The following is a 20,082-nucleotide window of genomic DNA, read 5'->3' on the forward strand; positions in this document are numbered from 1 at the left end:
CTAAAGAAGGGTCTCTACCCAAAACGTCACCCAATTTCTTCTATCCAGAGTTGCTGGCTGCTCCATGGAGTTCCCCAACACAATTAAAGCATGGAATAGTCTTCACCCTACCATAGTTACCCAACCAGACGCAGCTAAATTTAAGGTAGCTCTTTTTTCCCAAGAATCCTTTTTTGCTTAAGTCCAAGTCAAGAGTCAAGAGAATTTTATTGTCATGTGTCCCAGATAGGACAATTAAATTCTTGCCTTTTGCAGCACAACAGAATATGTAAACCTAATATAGAACAGGAGATAAAAGTTCAGTGTGTCTCTATACCATAGACCATATATATACACAATAAATAAACAGATAAAGTGCAATAGGATGTTATTGTTCAGAGTTTGGAGTGTGATGGTAGACTCTTCACCACCTCCAGTTTAAATTCCATGTCTGTCCGAAGTGCAATGGAGGCTGGTTCCTTAAGTCTATTCAAAACGTAGATGGATAGATTTCTGGATATCAAGTGATCTGGGGATAGTGCTGAAAATAGAGCATAGGTAGAAGATCAGCCATGCCCTTAATCAATAAAAAGGATCAATATGCTTCTGTTTCTTGTGATCTTATGTAAAATGAACTGGACCTGTCAAACAAAATTGAAATCTTTGTCGGACAAGACCTTTTTGTTAATTGTCTTTTCTGTGCCCCGTCACCAGTGATGTCTGCTTGTTGTGGCAAAATAATTTATCAGGAAACTCGTAAGCAAACATGCTGGAAGCGAATGCAGGCTTTCAATTCCTCAAACAAGACAAGGCACGTTAGCACCGCACCCTCTGAATTTCTGGAAATCCCTTCCTTTACTTCAGATCTCTGGTATCTGCAAGAATTGCTCCACAAAGGTCATTGGACCATTTGCTTGTCGTTTTTACTGGTTATAATGTTGTGTTTTAGCAGAATAAATACTTTTAATGAAAATAAATTGGGGTTTATTTTTTCAATATTCTAAAAAAATATTGAGGTTAACTGAAAAGTTAGTGATTCAGGTCCGGTGAGCACTGTGATTTATTGCTGTAAGACCTTGTGTCAGATTTTCCTTCATTAGTAATGTAATTACGGCACAATATCTCCACCTTTTGAACATGGCTGTAAATTATAACATTGACAGTTTATATTGCAGTCTATATCTGCTTTCAAACCCCTTAAGTGAAAGTGTTTTACAAAATTTATGCTGTAATACTTGGAATCGAGTTGGAGCATATTAAAAGTAATACCGATAATACAGAGAAGTTTGAGGTGTTGCCTTTTGGGATGTCTAAAAAGGACCTACACAGTAAATGGTTGGCCTCTGGGGAGTGTTGTGGAGCAGAGGGATCTAGGAGTGCAGGTGCATGGTTCCTTATAGGTCGAGTCACAGGTAGATAAGATGGTCAAAAGGACTTTTGGCACATTGCCCATCATTAGTCAGAGTATTGAGTTTAAAGGTTCGGGAGGTCATGTTGCAATTTTATAAGACGTTGATGAGACTGCATTTAGAATATTGTGTTCAGTTCTGGGCACCATGTTATAGGAAAGATTTTGTCAAGCTTGAAAGGGTTCAGAGAAGATTTACAAAGATGTTGCCACTAGAAGGTGTGAGCTACAAGGAGAGGTTGAGTAGGCTGGGTCTCTATTCCATGGAGCGCAGGAGGATGAGGGGAGATCTTAAAGGTGTACAAAATCATGAGAGGAATAGATTGGGTAGATGCACAGAGTCTCTTGCCCAGAGTAGGGGAATCGACGACCAGAGGACATAGGTTCAAGGTGAAGGGGAAAAGATTTAGTAAGAATCTGAGTGGTAACTTTTTCACACAGTGGATGTATGAAACAAGCTGCCAGAGGAGGTAGTTGAGACTGGGGCCACCCCATCGTTTAAAAAGCAGTTTAGGACAGGTTTGGAGGGATATGGACCAGGCGCAAGCAGGTGGGATTAATGTAGCTGGGACATGTTGGCCGGTATGGGCAAGCTGGGCCGAAGGGCCTGTTTCCACATTGTATCACTCTATGACTATTCGGGAGGATTCAACATGGATTAGGAAAAAGGATTTTGGTGCATTTCAAATGCAGTTGTTTTTTTCCCCTTTTTAATCTTAGATGTCTAAAACAAAGCATCCATCTCCAACGTGATAGGCAGCCAGCCGCATTTATGTAACTAGCCACAAATAAATTATGAATCTGGCTCAAAATCTTTTGCTCAGTTTTATTGTGTGTGTAATTATGGTGGTGATCAGGTCGCCATCTGTTGACTCACCTGGTGACATACCTGAGTTAAAATTCAGGAAGCTTGCATTCTAATTAATCCTCACCACAAACTTATGCATCTTCTTGCCAGGTCTCTGCTTTCCCAGAAGTCACATGTTTACTGTTTGGTGAGGCTCTCGTAATGGGGACTTCTGTCACAATATAAATGTCCATTTGTTTCCACCGATGCTGTTATAATTGAAGGGGGAGGATATTGATTTACATGCAGCAAAGGTGATCTGAAATAAGATTTAAGGAAACAAATACATTAGATTCATTTTAACCGCATCTAGTTTTGAAGATCACACTGTGGGAGATCTTGTCAAAGCTGGTGCCTGATTGTGATTTCATTCAGTTCTTATTGTTTTAAGTTGTTACCGTACAACCAAAGTAATTTTGCTGAACTGTGTGAAGGACAAAGACTCAAAGGCTGCTACCACATGTTTTATTTCTTTTGTCTGTTACGTGTTTGTGTGAAGCCCTGACGTGCCCAGCGGTTCGTGCAATCAATGCTAGGTTTGATTCTTGCAGTCTGTAATCCGTGTGAAGCCTTGAGCAAAATATTTTGTTAGGGATATCAAAACTTAACTATACAATGTAGATCATGGCATTCAATGTTCTATCAGAATTGAACACAATAGAAAAACCTTGTTGGGGCGCCATAGAATATACAAACTAGCAAGCTCATATTTGCTTTGAAAATACAAAACATAGATGCTAGGTAGACAAAAATGCTAGAGAAACTCAGCAGGTGAAGCAGCATCTATGGAGTGAAGGAGTAGGTGACTTTTTGGGTCTCGATGCTGCCTCACCCGCTGAGTTTCTCCACGATTTTTGTCTACCTTCGATTTTTCCAGCATCTGCAGTTCCTTCTCAAACATGGATGCTAACTGCTTTGCCCACAAATACCTGAAAACGGATATTTTTTGGGTGAATGTTGGCTCAAACTGCAGCAATTGTATTGGCTTCCCAGATTCAACACAACTGCTACAAGATCCCCAAACCAAGTAGACTTTTACGAGGTTTGCCTATCGGAATTCTTCAACTCAAGTTTTTTCCATATCCTAATTTGGTTACGGCTTTCCTTAAAACCTGTATAGCTGGGGGCACACTCTGCTTTGACTGCACTGTGTTTAAGCCATACAAAAACAAGATCTGTTTATTATAATCATCCCACACTTTGCCTGTGAGCAGATCCTTCCTCATCAGTTCAACATTAGTCACCCTACTTACATAATCTATCACAACAGCAGTTTGCCCTGCTTCCAGCAATACAAGGAGTGGTAGTGAGGACGGAGAGCGCGAATGTTTAAGGTGATGGATAAACAAAGGTGTACAGGTTGACATCGGTCTTCTCCAGTAACATTGGAGTTTCACTAATCCAGTCAGGCAAAGAGTACTCTGTCCTGCTCTTGTCTTGTGTCTTGGGAAAAACTTTGGAGGTACAAGCAGGAAGTTATTTGCTGCAGGATACACAGTGACATATACTGAAGCTGACGTTATGGAGCTTCATAAAATCACAATCATATTCCATTGGCTGTGGTATGACGCTTAATCCCTTAAGGGCCATGAATTTCAGTTTTACCTGGGACTCTGTGCTATCATGCCCAGCCGAGTGTTGTTTTGATGTCAAGGGTCGTCAGTCTTGCCTCCTCTCTGGTATTCACCATTTTAGACTAAGGTCATGATGAACCTGGAGCCGAGTTGCCCTGGCAAATCTCACACAAGGCAGCAGCAAACAGAAAACTGTAGCGTTAGTGATGCTTGACAGCATCATAAGGATATATTCTATTACTTTACTGATGATGTGTTAAGTGAGTTGAAAGGAACTGCAGATGCCGGTTTACACCGAAGATAGACACAAAATGCTGGAGTAACTCAGCATGTCAGGCAGCATCTCTAGAGTAAAGGAATAGGTGACATTTCGGGTCTTTAGGAAGAAGGGTCTCGACCCAAAACGTCACCTATTCCTTTTCTCCAGAGATGCTGCCTGACCCGCTGAGTTACTCCAGCATTTTGTGATTTATCTTCGGTTACGTAGGTTATTTTGTGCCAGATTTTGTGTTGAAACTATGGTCCGTGCAGGTGGGGAGTATTTCATCACAGTTGGGCTTGGACTTTAGCCATTATTGTTGAGTAATCTGTGGTTAATTTGTCAACACTGACCTACACTTGAAACCGCAGCATTCGTGACATATCTACGTGAGTTTGCTGATGATCCATCAGGATTTGATGATAAGCATGCCACATCAAGAATGTCAAGGGAAGATGATTCAATTTCCTGTTCTTGGAGACGGCACTCCTTATCATCAGTATTGCCTATGTTATGTGCAACGTCTTGACCCTTGACCTAATTCCTTACGATGAAAGCAGTAGCTTTTTGTGTAATGTTCGCAGGTTTTACTATCCCGTAAATCTGTCTCTACAAATCTCTCACCACTTCTGCAGGGAAAACTCTGCGTTGGTTAAATGCATAACTTTTGTGAAGCAAAATACATGATCTCATACTTAATGATATCAAATCACAGCAGCAACAATATTTCAGTCCTTTTTATTATTTCCTCTGCCACTTCTCTTTATCCTCTAATGAATAAACCATGCCTCCTGTTTTGGCATCCTTTGTATAGTTCATGCTGCTCCCCCCTCGGCCTGCATCCAAATTGTTGATAAGTACTTCAAACAAAGTCCCCTTCCCCTTTCTCTATTCTTCTTTTGGCGCCATGATTACAACTATGGGTTTAGCAGGTACTCATTATTTTATTTACCTAAATTACAGTTGCACATGTAATTTGGCACAATAAGCATCAACTTTCTGAATAATGCTGTAATATAAGCTTAATGCTCAAATGCTATAGTGCAGAAATACTTTTCATTTGTTCCTGATTATTCGGAAAGTGCAGAGCTTTGCTAATCGGTGTCAAGATGACAACCTCTCCCTCAATGCCGGCATCAATGGTGCCAAAGTGGATGAAAGCTCCTAGTTCCTGGGCATTAATATCACCAGCAGTTTGTACTGAACCAACCACATTGAAGCTATGGCCAAGAAAGCAGACCAAACATTTCTACTTCCTCCAAAGACTAAGGAAGTTCAGCATGTCTCCAATGACTCTTAACATCTACAGATGCACTATAGAAAGCATCCTTCCGGGATGCATAACAGCTTGGTTTTGGCAACACAGCTCTGCACAAGACCACTGTCCCGTTGCACAAACCAGCCGCCTCTCTCTCTCCTCCCGCCCCCCCCCCCCCATTGACTCCATCTGCACTTCACATTGTCTTGGGAAAGCAGCCAAAATAATCAAGGCCCATTTACACCCCTGACTTTCCCTCTTCTCCCCTCTCTTTATCAGGCAGAATGTACAAAAGCTTGAAAGCACATACCACCAGATTCAGGAACGGCCTCTTCCCCGCTGTTATCAGACTACTGAATGGACTTCTCATAAGCTAGGTGTAGTCCAGGTCTCCCAACCTACTTCATTTCAGCCCTTGCACTTTAAAAAAAAAAAAAGCTCTTTCTTTGCAGTTGTAGCGTTGTGACACTATTTTGCAGTCTGGTTATTGTTCTCTTTGCACTACCTGTAGTACCTGTATATGGCGTGATTGTATTCATGCATAGTATGATTTGACTGTTTTGTAGTTTTTTTTGCACAATCCGCAAGCATTGCCTCTTTTCATTTCACTGCACATCTCATATGTGTATGTGACGAATAAACTTGACTTGAAACTTGACTTGACTTGACAGCACACAAACAAAGTTTTCATTATATCTTGGAATGCACGAATTATAAATCAATACTAATAGTACATTGCCTTTAGAGCAGATTTTGTTTTAAACATGTTGAATGGCAAATCTCTATTTATTCTATACCCATGACTGTGTAACCAGAGTTCCAACTCAATCTTTAAACTTACTCACGACACTACTGTCATTTGATGAATTATGGATAATGATGAGAAAGTGTAAGAGGGAGATTGGTCGTCTGATTGCATGGTGCCAGAACAACACCCATGTTCCCAACGTCAGTAAAACCAAGAAACCGATTGTCGATTGTAGAAGAGTACGTTCGAGGATCCACGAGCCCGTCTTCAGCATGGGTCGATGGTGGAGAGAGTCAATAGCCAGGACCCTTGGCATGCATATCTCTGAAGATCTGTCCTGACACAGCACATTGATGCAATCTTAAATAAAACGCATCAATGCCTTTACTTCCTCAGAAGATTGAGGAGATACGGTCTTTCAACAAATAATGTCTTGAACTTCTGCATGTGTAATGGAAAGAGCATATTGACTCGTTGCATCAGGGCTTGGTTCGGCAACTCGAACGCCCAGGTACAAAGGGGATTATAAACAGTGGTGAACACCGCCCGATCCATCATGGGTCCTGACCTCCCCACCATCGAAGGGAGCTATAGGTGTCAAAGATTTACCGTCCTGATCGAAGAAATTTCGCTTCATCTTAATATTGGCTGGTTGAAAGATATAGCATGGAAACAGGCCCTCCTGCTAATCTAGTCCACATCGATCACCTGTTCACACTAGTTCTGAGTTATCCCACGTCCTGACACACTAGGGCCAAAACTGGTTTAGCTCTCGCATGAAATAATTCATCAAGTCACCATGAAAGCATTGGGCCAGCATCTTCTTTTTCCGTCCTGCATAATATTCTTCTCTTGCCTAACTTAATCATAACATCTGGCACTTGGTTGTCCACCTTCAGAGAATAAATCATGCAGTGTATAGCGAAAAGTTCTGGTTGATTGAGTAGATCAATATTTATACTCTGAAATGTTCCTTGGAAATTTTGGGAACATTCTGGTTCTGCCTCATTGCTAAAGTGGCAGTAACGTTTAATGGCATGTGAGTGGTTAAACTTCTACATTTCAGTGCGTTGTAGTAATTGTAGACTTTGCCCCACTATATAAGGATTAATTTAAGATGCAAAGGGCAAGTGCAATCATGGATCATAAGATTTAGGAGCAGATTCAGGCCATTTGGCCCATCATTTGATCATGGCTGAGCTATTTTTCTCTCTAAACCCCATTCTCTCCCCCCCCCCCCCTTCTCTCCGTAACTTTTGACACCCTTGCTAATCAAGAGCTGGTGGGAGAAAGGAGTCCTCTTTACATGATGCAAGCAAGTTGACCAGGTGTATAGTATAATAGTAACATTTATTAGGTTTTGTCATTTAGTTTATTTGTTTCATGTTTGATACCTAGATGTTAAATACCAGGTGGCAACAATAGTAAGTGCCTCAGCGACACGATTAATTGCAGCATACTCGTTCATTTTCTTTGCATCTGTCCCTGGGGAGGTTAGGGTGACTCCTTTTGTGTTTGGGGTTAGCTACTTTACAGACGCTCCCTGAGGTCTTTGTGTTGTCGTGGCAGCAGCAACAGTCTCCGCTGCTATTGGTTCTCTTTGGCGTGTTCCCGGGGAGCCAGCCCTATGAGCACATCAAATGCAGTCAAACTAGTTTGCAGAGTGGCTTTAGCTGGCTGTGTTGGATAGGGGAGCACTTTGCACCGGCTATTGTGCAGGGTGGTGGGCCTTGCTGTTGCTTGTGCCAGTTTCCTGCAGTCTGTCCATTGAGTGAATTAACGAGGGGGCCCTGGAGCAGTGCAGGATGGTCCTACAGGCAGTAGGGAAGGCACTGAGACACAAGAAAAGGTAAGGCAATTAACAGAACGAAGGGATTATTCCTGGAAACATGCAGCTGAATTGGAAACGGATGAAAGCCGAAAGAGCATTGTGTTTATAACTTTGAATTGGGCAGCAGACTTGAGGATCCAAATTTCTGACCCTTATCCCCTGAATAGCTATGTTATAGTTGTCTCAAATTAAATCCTTTCGTTTGAAGTATAAATTCTTTCTTTTCATCTTCAGTTATCAGTTATTTTCATTGTCTCTGGGGGGAAAAAGAACTAAAAAGAAGGGGACGGACAAAGTTCGTTCCTGGGTTTAAAAAAACCCCATAAATTCGTGAAGGAAAATGATCTGTTGGAAAATGTATATTATTGTAAATGGTTTGAGTTGTGTTTGCTAACCGTTCGTTTAAACGGTTGACGATGAGAACATTGTTTCGGCATGCTTGAAAGTGCCATAAGGTGAAGCCAGGTGAATGCAATACATTGTTCTGTGCTCTGCGGGCGCTCAGCTGTAGAGGAAAAGTTTGTGTGGAAAACTTTTTGTTTGTTTGAGTGGAAGAAATCATCTTGGTTCCCGTTCATGGTCAGCACCAAAGCTACGAAACATAACAGTTGAAATGACGGCTAAATTAAGTTTAAAGTCTTGGAGGAAGATTACTGTACAGCACCAGGATTCATGGAAATTTCAGGGTGTAAAAGCATTACTTTTTTTTTAAAGTTCTGATCATCTACCTGAATCTTTAGAGCTTCCATTGGCAATTTGATTCATTGCTGTTTGACACCCTATCTGGGCTGTGTTTCTTCCCAGTTTTCTCCTGAAAACTGAAAATGAAGTATGTAATACAACTCTCATAGCTTTTGAGTCACTTTTCATTTATAAAGTCGTCAATTTCACTTGGTAGAATTCGGTGCAAATTCCAGGGGACTGCTGAAAGCTAATAACTTCATTTTCCTTAGGCAACGAATATAGCCACATTGTTCTTCTTTGTGGGACTTTGAAGTTGACCCTCATCTTATTCTTGCCGAGTCATCAATTACTGAACTTTTCAGCTAGCATCTCTCTTGAGTGAGGATCGCAAACAAAAGCCCGGCCATGAAAACGATTCCTCTAGCAATGATGAGGCCAGTCAAAGAATCCACATCCATAGTCTGAAGAAGGGTTTCGGCCCGAAACGTTGCCTATTTCCTTCGCTCCATAGATGCTGCTGCACCCGCTGAGTTTCTCCAGCACTTTTGTCTACAATCCACACAGCTAACCTGGCTGGGGATCAGTTAGTACAACACACTCTTCCACTCCAACCTGCGCCCGTCTTGGTATATTTAGCAGTTACATCACATTTTTATTAACAGAGTTCTCAGGTCATCTTGGAGAATATGTATTGATACCCTTTGAACTCTGAAAAAAGTTTTATAGGATATTTGTTTGAGATTGTGCACAATCCTCCTGTTGCAAGTTGGCCATTGTGTGCTGAATGAGCACACTTAACAGTCAGAAGAAGGGTCTCGACCCAAAACGTCACCTATTTCCTTCACTCCATAGATGCTGCCTCACCTGCTGAGTTTCTCCAGCATTTTTGTCTACCTTCGATTTTTCCAACATCTGCAGTTCTTTCTTAAACACTTAACAGAATGTTAGTTTGTAAAGTGCCGGAAGTTGACTGGGTTCAGGTTTAAATTTGCTTTCAATAAAGTTAAAGAGAGTAGATATTTGTTGCAGTTGTTTTTAAGGAGTTTTCTATTAAGTAGAACAGTATGCACTTTAAAAAATGTTTGACCATCAGAGTAACCACGTTGATGAAAATAATTGGAAACTTCAATATAATCCATATGGTCTTGTTTCTCTTGCAATAAAATGGCAGCATTCCTTTCTTCCAAACTCTTTTCTAATATTGGCCCACTCAATGAACTCCTCAAAATGTAGAAACAAGGAACTGCAGATGCTGCTATACCAAGAAAGACACATTACTGGTGTACTTCAGCAGGTTAGGCAGCATCCTTGGAGGACATAGATAGGTGATGTTTCAGGTCAGGACCCTCTTCAGACTGATTGCAAGAGGTTTTCAGACCCTTGTGCCTGCTCAACTATTCATTAAGATTATGTCCCAGCACCACTTATTTGCTCAAATCTAGACCTTGATTCCAAAAATCTATCAAGTTTTGTCAACTGTTGAGCATCCGCAGTCTTTTTGGCCAAAGAAATCCAAAGATAGTAGGCAAAGACATTTCTTCCAGCAAGATATTACGCCTTTTCTTTAATTCATTTACTTTAAAATGCCCAATAAACCTGTTATTTCCTTTTCAAGGATCATCAAGACCATATACTTGTTAAGCCCTTTGCTCTACAAAGTACATCTAAACTATCCAACTATCTGCACCGATGACCTTCCTTGGTAACTTATTCAGCAATGTTAGCCTGTGGGTGAAAAGTTCCAAGTGATTTTTCTCCTTGTGCTGTCTGGCATTTGTATTCTTCACCATAACTTACTGGATCCACTTCCTAATGCTCCATTAAGTTTAAAGCAGCCCTGGCATCCAAGCCTTGTTCCTCCTATGTTAATGATAATAATGCTGGTGTCAAGGAAAGAAAGAATCATCGTGCCTGCTTGATAATTGGCCGTTATTTTGAAAATGTTGGAGGGTTGCGGTTGCTCTGGTGACATATTCTTCAGCTCTGTGAACCCTTAGACTGCGTAATAGATTTCATAATTGGCTGGTAGCCCAAAAAAAGTGTGTGTAGTGTATAAATCCCAGTACGAGTGCTTTTTCAAATTGCCTGGCACATTTACTCTAAGGTACAAGAGCATTTCTGCTGTGACATTTCAAAGTGAAGGACTTGAGCAGGAGCAAATGCAGACTCCCGCTTTCCCAAATGTTAATTATTGCTAATCCTGCTTTAGATATAGAAGCATTGCAACACACACGTACCTGTTCTCATCATCATGAATTGTCACCAGTATCTATAATAGAAAAACCGTGAAACGCAGCTCAAAATATTCAGCCTATCTCACTTCAGTTGACAGAGATTCAAGATTCAAGTGAGTTTATTGCCATGTGTCCCAGATAGGACAATGAAATTCTTGCTTTGCTGTTATTGGTGGGTACCTTTTCACATTTGTAGAGGGTAGAAGAATCTCTTCCACATTTGAAGAGAGGTGAAGATCTTGTACATCAAACCTGATAGTTATGGACTTCTAAAATCTTAATGATGACAGCCTATAATTTGTCTCATGAAGAGTAGCGCATATTGGAATGCATACCTCTTGCAATCCAGATATTTTGGGAACTTGCCCACACTCGTTTAGTCAATATCCCCTCCCTTCTTTTGTTATCGTTCCACATACCTGCAGATCCGAGTTTATAGGTTGAAGGTAGACACAAAATGCTGGAGTAACTCAGCGGGTGAGGCAGCATCTCTGGAGAGCAGGAATGGGCGGCGTTTCAGGTCGAGGTTGACCTTCTCTCCTTTTGTCTACCTTCGATTTAAACCAGCATCTGCAGTTCTTTCCTACACACCAGTTTATAGGTTGCTGTCCACTATGAAACTGGAGACCACTTAAAGAAATTAAGTTATTTTAAAACATCTGTTTGCATATCTTCCTTGTTTGTTGGTGACATTTTAGTTTTGCTCATGTTATTTCCTTTTTTTCTTCATCTCTAATGAATTCTAGGTACAAAAAGTCGGGGATCAGAAGTGATGTTTGTTGGGCCAGTATTTTGGGCATCGAACATGCACAAAGCACATCGGGCCTGAGGTGATAGAAGGGTCTCGACCCGAAATGTCGCCTATTCCTTCACTCCGTAGATGCTGCCTCACCCGCTGAGTTCCTCCAGCTTTTTTGTCTACCATCGGGCCTGAGTCTAACTCCCATAGACAGTCACAAACTGCTGGAGTAACTCAGCAGGACAGGCATGCAAATCCCACATGTTGATCTTGCTGCTAAACCTGTGTATCCATTTATACATGCTGGCATCGTTTCCAACTAAACCTGTTTCGTGTGTTTTGACTTGTTCCAATTTGGATCCAAAAGAATACGGACCTCTGGCTGAATTCAAACATAAGCAGTTTTTCAAAACATGCAAAGTTCTACTGCGGCTTGGCAGGCTGGATGCAGGGAGGATGATTTTCCAGCTTATTGAATCCAGTCAAAATAACCACCCTGCCTTAGGTTTTAGTATTCTCATCCTCATGTTTAAATGCCTCCCCCCTCTCTGTAACCGTATGTGGCCCTCTGAAATCTCTACACTCCTCCATCTGTAGCATTTCCTTTTCAGATTGGAGGCCTGTGACCGATGGTGTTCCTGCAGGAGTCCTTGCTGGGTCCTTTGTTGTTTGTGGTGTGCGTGTGTGTGTGTGTTGAGTTCAGTTTAGTTTATTGTCACATATACTAGATACAGTGAAAAGCTTTTGTTGCGTGCTAACCAGTCAGCGGAAAGACAATACGTGATTACAATCGAGCCGTCCACAATGTACAGATACATGATAATGGGAATAACGTGAATAATGTTTAGTGCAAGATAAAGTTCAGTAAATTCCGATCAAAGATAGTCCGAGGATGTCCGATGAGGTAGATAGTAGCTCAGGACCACTTTCTATTGTTGGTAGCATGGTTCAGTTGCCTGATAACAACTGGGAAGTAACTGTCCCTGACTTCCCATGATTATTGACCACTGACCTACCCTCTCTCCTCTCAGCCCCAGAGAGCTGCTGCCACTAGGGTTGCCAACTGTCCCATATTAGCCGGGACATCCCATATATTGAGCTAAATTGGTTTGCCCCATATGTGGTTCGCCCTTGTCCCGCATTTGACTGCTACTACTCGGGTCCAGGGGGCTATCGGGTCAGAGCGCCTCATCCGGCCCCACCTCACCCATCCCGACGTAGTGCAGCCCATGGAGTGCAGCAGCAGCAGCAGCACCTCGCCCAGCCAGTTGCCCGACCTTCAGACCTTCGCTTACTGCCGACACCACCACCACCCCTCCTTCTCATGGCCGATCATCGGTTCATGAGTTGGACGGGGCGCCGGACTTTGTGCGCAACGTCGCGCCTGGGCCAAAACTCCTCAGCTGGCCCGCCGGCTGGGCTTTGTGTGCAGTCCAGCACCCAGGCCAACTCATCATTCATCCAGCCACGGCCGAGTCGGTCAACGAATTGCCATGGGGAATTTGTCCCATATTTTGACCTTTTGTCCCAGATTTGGGAGTGAGAAAGTTGGCCACCCTAGCTGCCAACCCCAGAGCCCACCTTGACAAACAGCGTGTCCATGCTGCAGAATTTGCCCTAACTGTGCAAAAGCCAATTCCAGGTGATTCCTGGCTCACTTTTGTGCCCAGGCCTGACTCCATCTGTTGATATCTTCATTGATGCCCCCATTCCAATTATCTTATGAAAACTCCCCACCAAACGCTGCAACTAGCCTTGATGTCACAGTCAAGGAGATAGATGCATGCGGCTAAAGTTTGGACTGGAACTCATAATGGGCTCCGGATCTTTTCTTCCCGCCCCTGTGTTATTTTATGAAGCTTTATAACACAATGGCCAGAGCTGTGAGCAAAGAGAAGGTTTTGACAGCTTTCCTGCTTTTCATTTTCAGTATGGACTCGCTGTAATGCCCCACAGTTCAAAAAGCTGGTCTGTCTTTATAAAATGCCCAGATGAGTATTGTATCATAGTACCATAGAACCATATTGCATTAGGCGGTGTTGCCTAAACCGAAGTGAGAAGGAAAATAACTAAAAGAGAATTACTTTTAAAATGTTTAAGAAAGAACTGCAGATGCTAGACAACATTTCTGGAGAAACTCAGCGGGTGAGGCAGCATCTATGGAGCGAAGGAATGGGTGACGTTGCTGGAGAAACTCAGCGGGTGAGGCAGCATCTATGGAGCGAAGGAATAGGTGACGTCACCTTCGCTCCATAGATGCTGCCTCACCTGCTGAGTTTCTCCAGCATTTTTAATGCCCTTAATTTTAAAATGATCACTGGTATGCATTGTAGCAAACAGCTAGGTAAGTTAACCATCTCCTCCTGGAAATGGTGCCTTGCATTGTGAGGATTTACTAACAAATAGTTTGTAATATGGAGTTGAAGCAACTTGAAAGCGTTCATTCCTTGGGATTAAAGCGGCCAAATGTCCTCAAGGTTTCCCTTTGTAAAATTCACAGGAGACACTCCACAGCCCTTCATGTTTCTTTTTTGAACAAAAATCCCCAACCCTCTAGGCAGTGGTCACTAAATCCCTTTGCCCACGGCAGTTTATGTCCACCGAGGCAGGTTTGGGCCAGATGCTGAATCTTAGCTGGCACTAAACAAGCAGTGGAATAGACAAAAGTGGGGCTGAGTGTCAAAGAGCAATGATTAATTGTGGAATGCAGCAAGCCTGAACTCGTAAAGCTGCAACAGCCCTGGGGAATTTTGCGGGCTGGATGTGAGCAAGCTGAAAACAACCTGCTTAAGGTAGCTATCTCCAGCTCGAGCAAGTATTTGCTTGTTCAACCCTCTCTTCCTGTTTTCTTTATCTCTCCTATTTTGTTGCATTTCCCCTTATTCGCGCTCTCTTTTCTATTTTTTCCCTCTCTTTTCCGAGGATGGATAGGTCTGTGGAATTCTCTGCCTCGGAGGGCAGTGGAGGCGGGTTCTCTGGATGCTTTCAAGAGAGAGCTAGATAGGGCTCTCAAAGATAGCGGAGTCAGGGGATATGGGGAGAAGGCAGGAACGGGGTAATGATTGGGGATGATCAGCCATGATCACATTGAATGGCGGTGCTGGCTCGAAGGGCCGAATGGCCTACTCCTGCTCCTATTGTCTATTGTCAAATACTAGAGGGCATAGCTTTCAGGTGAGAGAGGCAAGGTGTAAAGGAGATCTGCAGGGCAAGCATTTTACACAGAGGGTGGTGGGTGCTTGTAATGCGCTGCCGGGGGGTGGTGGTTGAGGCACAATATAATAGTGGCATTTAAGAGACCTTTAGATAGGCACATGGATATGCAGGGAATAGAGGATGCGCTTCTACAAGCTGGAGTGCTATCTATCAGTCTTTCTCCACCAGCAGAATGGCTTAAATATGCTTGCAAGTGGCAAGCCTAGCACACAAACTCACAATATAGTTAGCGGTACCTTTGTCTATTATCCTGTTGTTTCTCCCTTCCACACACCATCAATCCCTCCCCATTTCCACTGCTCGTGTTCAAGATATTTATGGCTTTTAGTCTGAGTGGTGGTGGCCAAGGATCCCAAGAACTGGAATCCACTGATGCTCCCATTTTATAACGAGGCTTCTTGCCTCCGTGGGTCACTTCATCTACAAGAGGACATTTTTTTTGGTACGAAATATCTTTGAGCAAACCAAGAGCTCAAAGTGGTGTCTAAAATAAACACAAAGAGCTGGAGTAACTCAGCGGGACAGGCAGCATCTCTGGAGAGAACGAATGGGTGATGTTTCGGGTCGAGACCCTTCTTCAGATTTGTTTTTGTTTGAGATGGTTCACTTTCCTTGCTGTTTCTTTTGTTGATAGCTCTTTACTGGTTGAAGTTTAAATGGTGTTTTTTTTATATAGCTACTTGCCGCTAGTTTATTGATACTCCAACCTGTTTCGGTGTCATTTTGCTTCTGTGAATTGATGCAATTAGCCAGGGGTGTGTTTTGTGGTTCCCATTGTGGGTTTTCTTAGGTGTACAGAGGAAACATGAGGCACAAAACTGTTCAATGTACTGAATTGAACAATGTAACTCTAAAGAGTTAGATTTTCTTTGTCTCCCAACCCCAACGTAAACAAATGCACCACAAGATAGTTCCTCGGCAGGAGAACTGGCCACAATTGAGCTGCAGTGTTGACTTTGAGGAACGGTGTGACCAGAATAAGCCAGCGTTTCAGGTTTTTAATTGCATTTCTGGGCTGCTGTTTGTGGAAGAAACTAATACTTTGGGAATCTGAGGAAGAAAGAACGGTTGGAATGGAGGGACGGATCTTGTTTCCACCTCGTTCTGGTTACGGGCCGTAGATGGTGCCTTTGAGCTTGAGAAGAGCATGGGGAGTTGATGAAGAGTGCAGTCACATTTAGGATAAGGAATGGCAGATGTTGGGAATTGAAACGATGAATGAATGAGTATTTTATTGTCACATGTGACAAGTCACAGTGATATTCTTTGTCTTGCACACACGAAGTATGCAAAGAGTGGCCACATAAAGGGCACAGACAAAGTTATAAAGTATCCCACGCCAGGTCCTCCTTTGTTCCCCCACCTCACGGCAGTTCCCCTACGCCGGGTCCTCCTTTGGTCCAAACAAAACAAGTATTTTCTGTCTCCCCTGTCTGGAATAAAAGTGGTATTTTGGAAACTCAAGTATGTTTGTGGTTCAGCCATGGCATGAATTAAAAATAGCTTGTAGTCCTCGTGAATGCAGTGCTTACTTGATCAGCAAGCCCTTGGATAGCTGCCAATGCCTTTACATGCGCTGTTAATGAGGTCGGTCTCTCAATAGTTTAAAATGTGAATGTGCAGTTGTTGTAACTGCAAACTATGGTAGTAATCCAAAATAACTGGGAAAATATCCCTGAATATATAAAATGACCATGGTTTAGTTTAGTTTCGAGATGCAGTGCGGAAACAGGTCCTTCGGGCCCACCAAGTCCGCGCCAACCAGCAATCCCAGCACAATCACACTATCCTATGCACTAGGGACAATTTACAGACCTGTACGTCTTTGGAGTGTGGGAGGAAACCAGAGATCCTGGAGAAAACCCATGCAGGTAGATCAGGAGATCCCGGAGAACGTACAAAACTTCTTACAGACAGCACCCATAGTCAGGATCATAGAAACATAGAAAATAGGTACAGGAGGAGGCCGTTCGTCCCTTCGAGCCAGCACCGCCATTCATTGTGACCATGGCTGATCATCCCCTATCAATAACCCGTGCCTGCCTTCTCCCCATATCCCTTGACTCCACTAGCCCCTAGAGCTCTGTCTAACGATTGAACCCGGGCCTCTGGCGCTGTGAGGCAGCAACTCTACCGCTGCGCCACCGTGACGCCCACTGATTCAATACTTTGAAAATAGTTCCAATTTATTGACGCGTTGTTTTCCTCTTTTTTTTTCCTCCCTCTCAGGAAGACTGCAAAGTCAAAGCCAGACGATAAACTGCCTGTGACTGAGGAGAAGAAATTGTATTTGGATGCAGAGTATAGCTCGGCCAGGGTGTCTGATGTTGACTTGCCTCTGCTGGTTTCTCTGCCCAGTGAAATTGACCAGAATGAGTGGTTGGCAAACAACAGTAAGTATTCTTAACTCCAAGCTAAAGGTCAGCTACAAGAGAATAGTTTGGGCAGCTCTTCAATCGGGTCTTCACATTTGCCAGGGTGTGGTGTTTATTCCCATTTAATTTTCCATGCAAAGGGACTATTGGCATTGTCCATGTTAAGTATGCTTTTTCAGTTGGTGAAGGAGGTGGGTGTAGAATTGGTGAGCCATTTATCTTGTCGGCTTCTCTTACATTTGTCCCATTGTTCTTTCAAGAAAGGTCATTTCCAAAGCCCTAGAGCAGGGATGGGGAACCTGCGGCCCCAAGGACGCATGCGGCCTTCTAGACCATTAAGTGCGGCCTTTTGAATGAATCCAAATTTTGTAGAACAAATCCTTTTAATTTTATTAATATGTTTTTGTTCGTCTTTTATTATTTTTATTTTAATCTTAAAATAAACGTATTTAAAATACCAAAGAGTAAAAGAAGATTCAACGAAATAATCCTCCCGGACTGACGGCCACAATTAAAATGTTAGTAAGTCATGAGGGCTATTTTAACACCTGTTATGCTCATGATTTAGTTTTAATTGGCCAGTTCATTGGCTATATTTAAGAGGGAGTTAGATGTGGCCCTTGTGGCTAAAGGGTTCAGGGGGTATGGAGAGAAGGCAGGTACAGGATACTGAGTTGGATGATCAACCATGATCATATTGAATGGCGGTGCAGGCTCGAAGGGCCGAATGGCCTACTCCTGCACCTATTTTCTATGTTTCTATGTAATGCAACTCCAGAATGTTTGTTAACTTCCCACAAAAAGCAGTCAAAACAAAGTCATTAAAAGCTTAGTTAATTTTAGAATCAACATTTTTAAAATCATTTTATTGAAGTTAGTACATAGTAGTTAGATTTTTACGAAAGAATGTACATTTTGAAGTATATCTAATTGAAGTTTCTTGGATGTGGCCTTATTAGATTACAGCTAACTTAATGTGGCATGCCAACATTAAAAGGTTCCCCACCCCTGCCCTAGAGAGTCGGTTGCTAATCTTTACCACTGAAGTAGTTCCTGCATAGAACGACAAAAAGTACTGGAGTAACTCAGCAGGTCGAACAGTCTCGACCCGAAACCTCAATTTGGATTTTGACCCGAAACGTCATGTATCCATGTTCTCCAGATATGTTGCCCGAGCTGCTGAGTTACTCCAGCAATTTGTGCCCTGTGCATTATCCAGCATCTGCAATTCTCTGTTTCTACTTCCTTTATTAAGAGAGGAAGAAAATATGTACTTTAAACCATGTGCTCAACGCTGGTCAACACTTTCAGCATTTGTCACATCTGGTGATTGATGTATTGATAAAAGGGTGCCAGGTCATTAAGCATGTAATTAGTATTTGCTCAAATGGAATGTAAAAAATACTGACCTGACAGGTATGAAATCAAAATTATTCATTGTTCATATAATAAAACTCTTTGGGAGGCTCTAACATTACCATCTAAAGTCAAAATTACTTCGTAAATAGTAATTGACTTTGCAATTAACATCAATATTTTAAAACTGTTAAATGGGTAAATTAATCAAATATTTTGCACATACCAAAATCTCTCAAACTCATTTCTCTTTTTAAATAAGCTGCCTGATCTGAATATCCCTTTGTTTTAATTTAAAATTCCCAGGATCTGTGGTGTTATGATTTTCGTTTGGACATTTACTTGTTTTATTAGTGTTTGTCAGAAGAATGTCGCCAGGACACTCTCTGCTATTCTTTGAAAGCTGGCGTGAGCCAGGTGGTGGTAGCTGGCCCAAATATCCCAGATGAAGACTTGCCACATCAGGCACAATAGTCTTGACAACATCTGGGCCAGATTAGGTGGGCTTGAGTCCATACCTATCTGCCGCGGCCCAGCGGTAGAGTTGCTGCTGTTCACCAGGATTGGTCCTGACTACAGGTTCTGTCTGTACAGAGTTTGTACGTTCTCCCCGTGCCCGCGTGGGTTGTCTCCGGCTGCTTCCGTTTCCTCGCACATTCCAAAGTCATGCAAGGTTGTAGGTTAATTGGCTTCAATAAGTTTTTTAATTGTCCCCAGTGCGTGTAGGTTATTAAATCGGGGTGATCGCTGGTCGGCACGGACCCGGTGGGCCAAATGGCCTGTTTCCATGCCGTATCTATAAAGACTGTCAAACTGTGTAACAACCTATTTGCCATATAGTGCTTTCAATTCCGTTTTTACCCTTGTGGTCGTATATTATTGTTTCCTATTTGTACCAAAAAACTCAATATCTGGAGTTCAACATCAAAAAATGACTTGCCATTAACATGTAACTCCGTAGTTGTCGGCCCCTGTGTCATGGAAATAAAAATTAAAATGTATGATAGAAATCAAAAAGAAAGCAGAAATGGAGTGACTTAATTGTGGTTAATGCTGTGGGGAGTGGATGGTTCTTTTACACAGCTTGAAACGCACAAGGAGGAAAAAATGAGGAGGTACATCCATCTGACAGGAAGAAGGCCTTTAATATTTTAAAAGCACCATCTTCTGTGTTTCTGACGGATCTCCTTCGAGTGCAGCCTGTCTTTTTTTTAAATACATTATGATCCATGTATTTGCAGCATTTTCTTTTTGCCCTTTATTTTTATTTTTTCACATGCAATATTTTCCTTGGTCTTTCACTTGAGACTTGCTCACCAACCTGACACATCCGGCTGCTAATCGGTGCAGGCGTTTTGACCACTGCGTTCCACACTTGCACCTGTTTTTCTTCTGCAACCCGCAATTTAGTGACCTTGTTTTGTACGTCACCAGGGGGCCTCCGCAAGAGACTAACCTATTTATTATATAATCTGTTTAAGAAGGAACTGCAGATGCTGGAAAATCGAAGGTAGACAAAAATGCTGGAGAAACTCAGCGGGTGAGGCAGCTTCGCCTTTTCCCTTCGCTCCATA

At 42.5% G+C, this 20,082-nt stretch overlaps 1 protein-coding gene across 2 annotated transcripts in view; it reads left to right on the plus strand.

Annotated features, from left to right (window-relative positions):
- LOC116967113 (MOB kinase activator 2-like) overlaps positions 1-20,082 on the plus strand; it is a 38,994-nt gene that overhangs the window by 11,299 nt on the left and 7,613 nt on the right. The window contains exons 1-2 of one of the 2 annotated variants that reach the window (XM_033013614.1): positions 7,707-7,922; positions 17,007-17,170. In XM_033013614.1, the coding sequence (XP_032869505.1) occupies positions 7,879-7,922; positions 17,007-17,170 (208 nt within the window). In that variant the 5' untranslated portion in view covers positions 7,707-7,878. Of the gene's footprint in view, positions 1-7,706; positions 7,923-17,006; positions 17,171-20,082 lie in introns of those variants that run through there. The other variant, XM_033013615.1, reaches the window with a different exon arrangement.

Source organism: Amblyraja radiata, chromosome 38 (assembly GCF_010909765.2).
Source record: "Amblyraja radiata isolate CabotCenter1 chromosome 38, sAmbRad1.1.pri, whole genome shotgun sequence".
Classification (NCBI taxonomy): Eukaryota; Metazoa; Chordata; class Chondrichthyes; order Rajiformes; family Rajidae; genus Amblyraja; species Amblyraja radiata.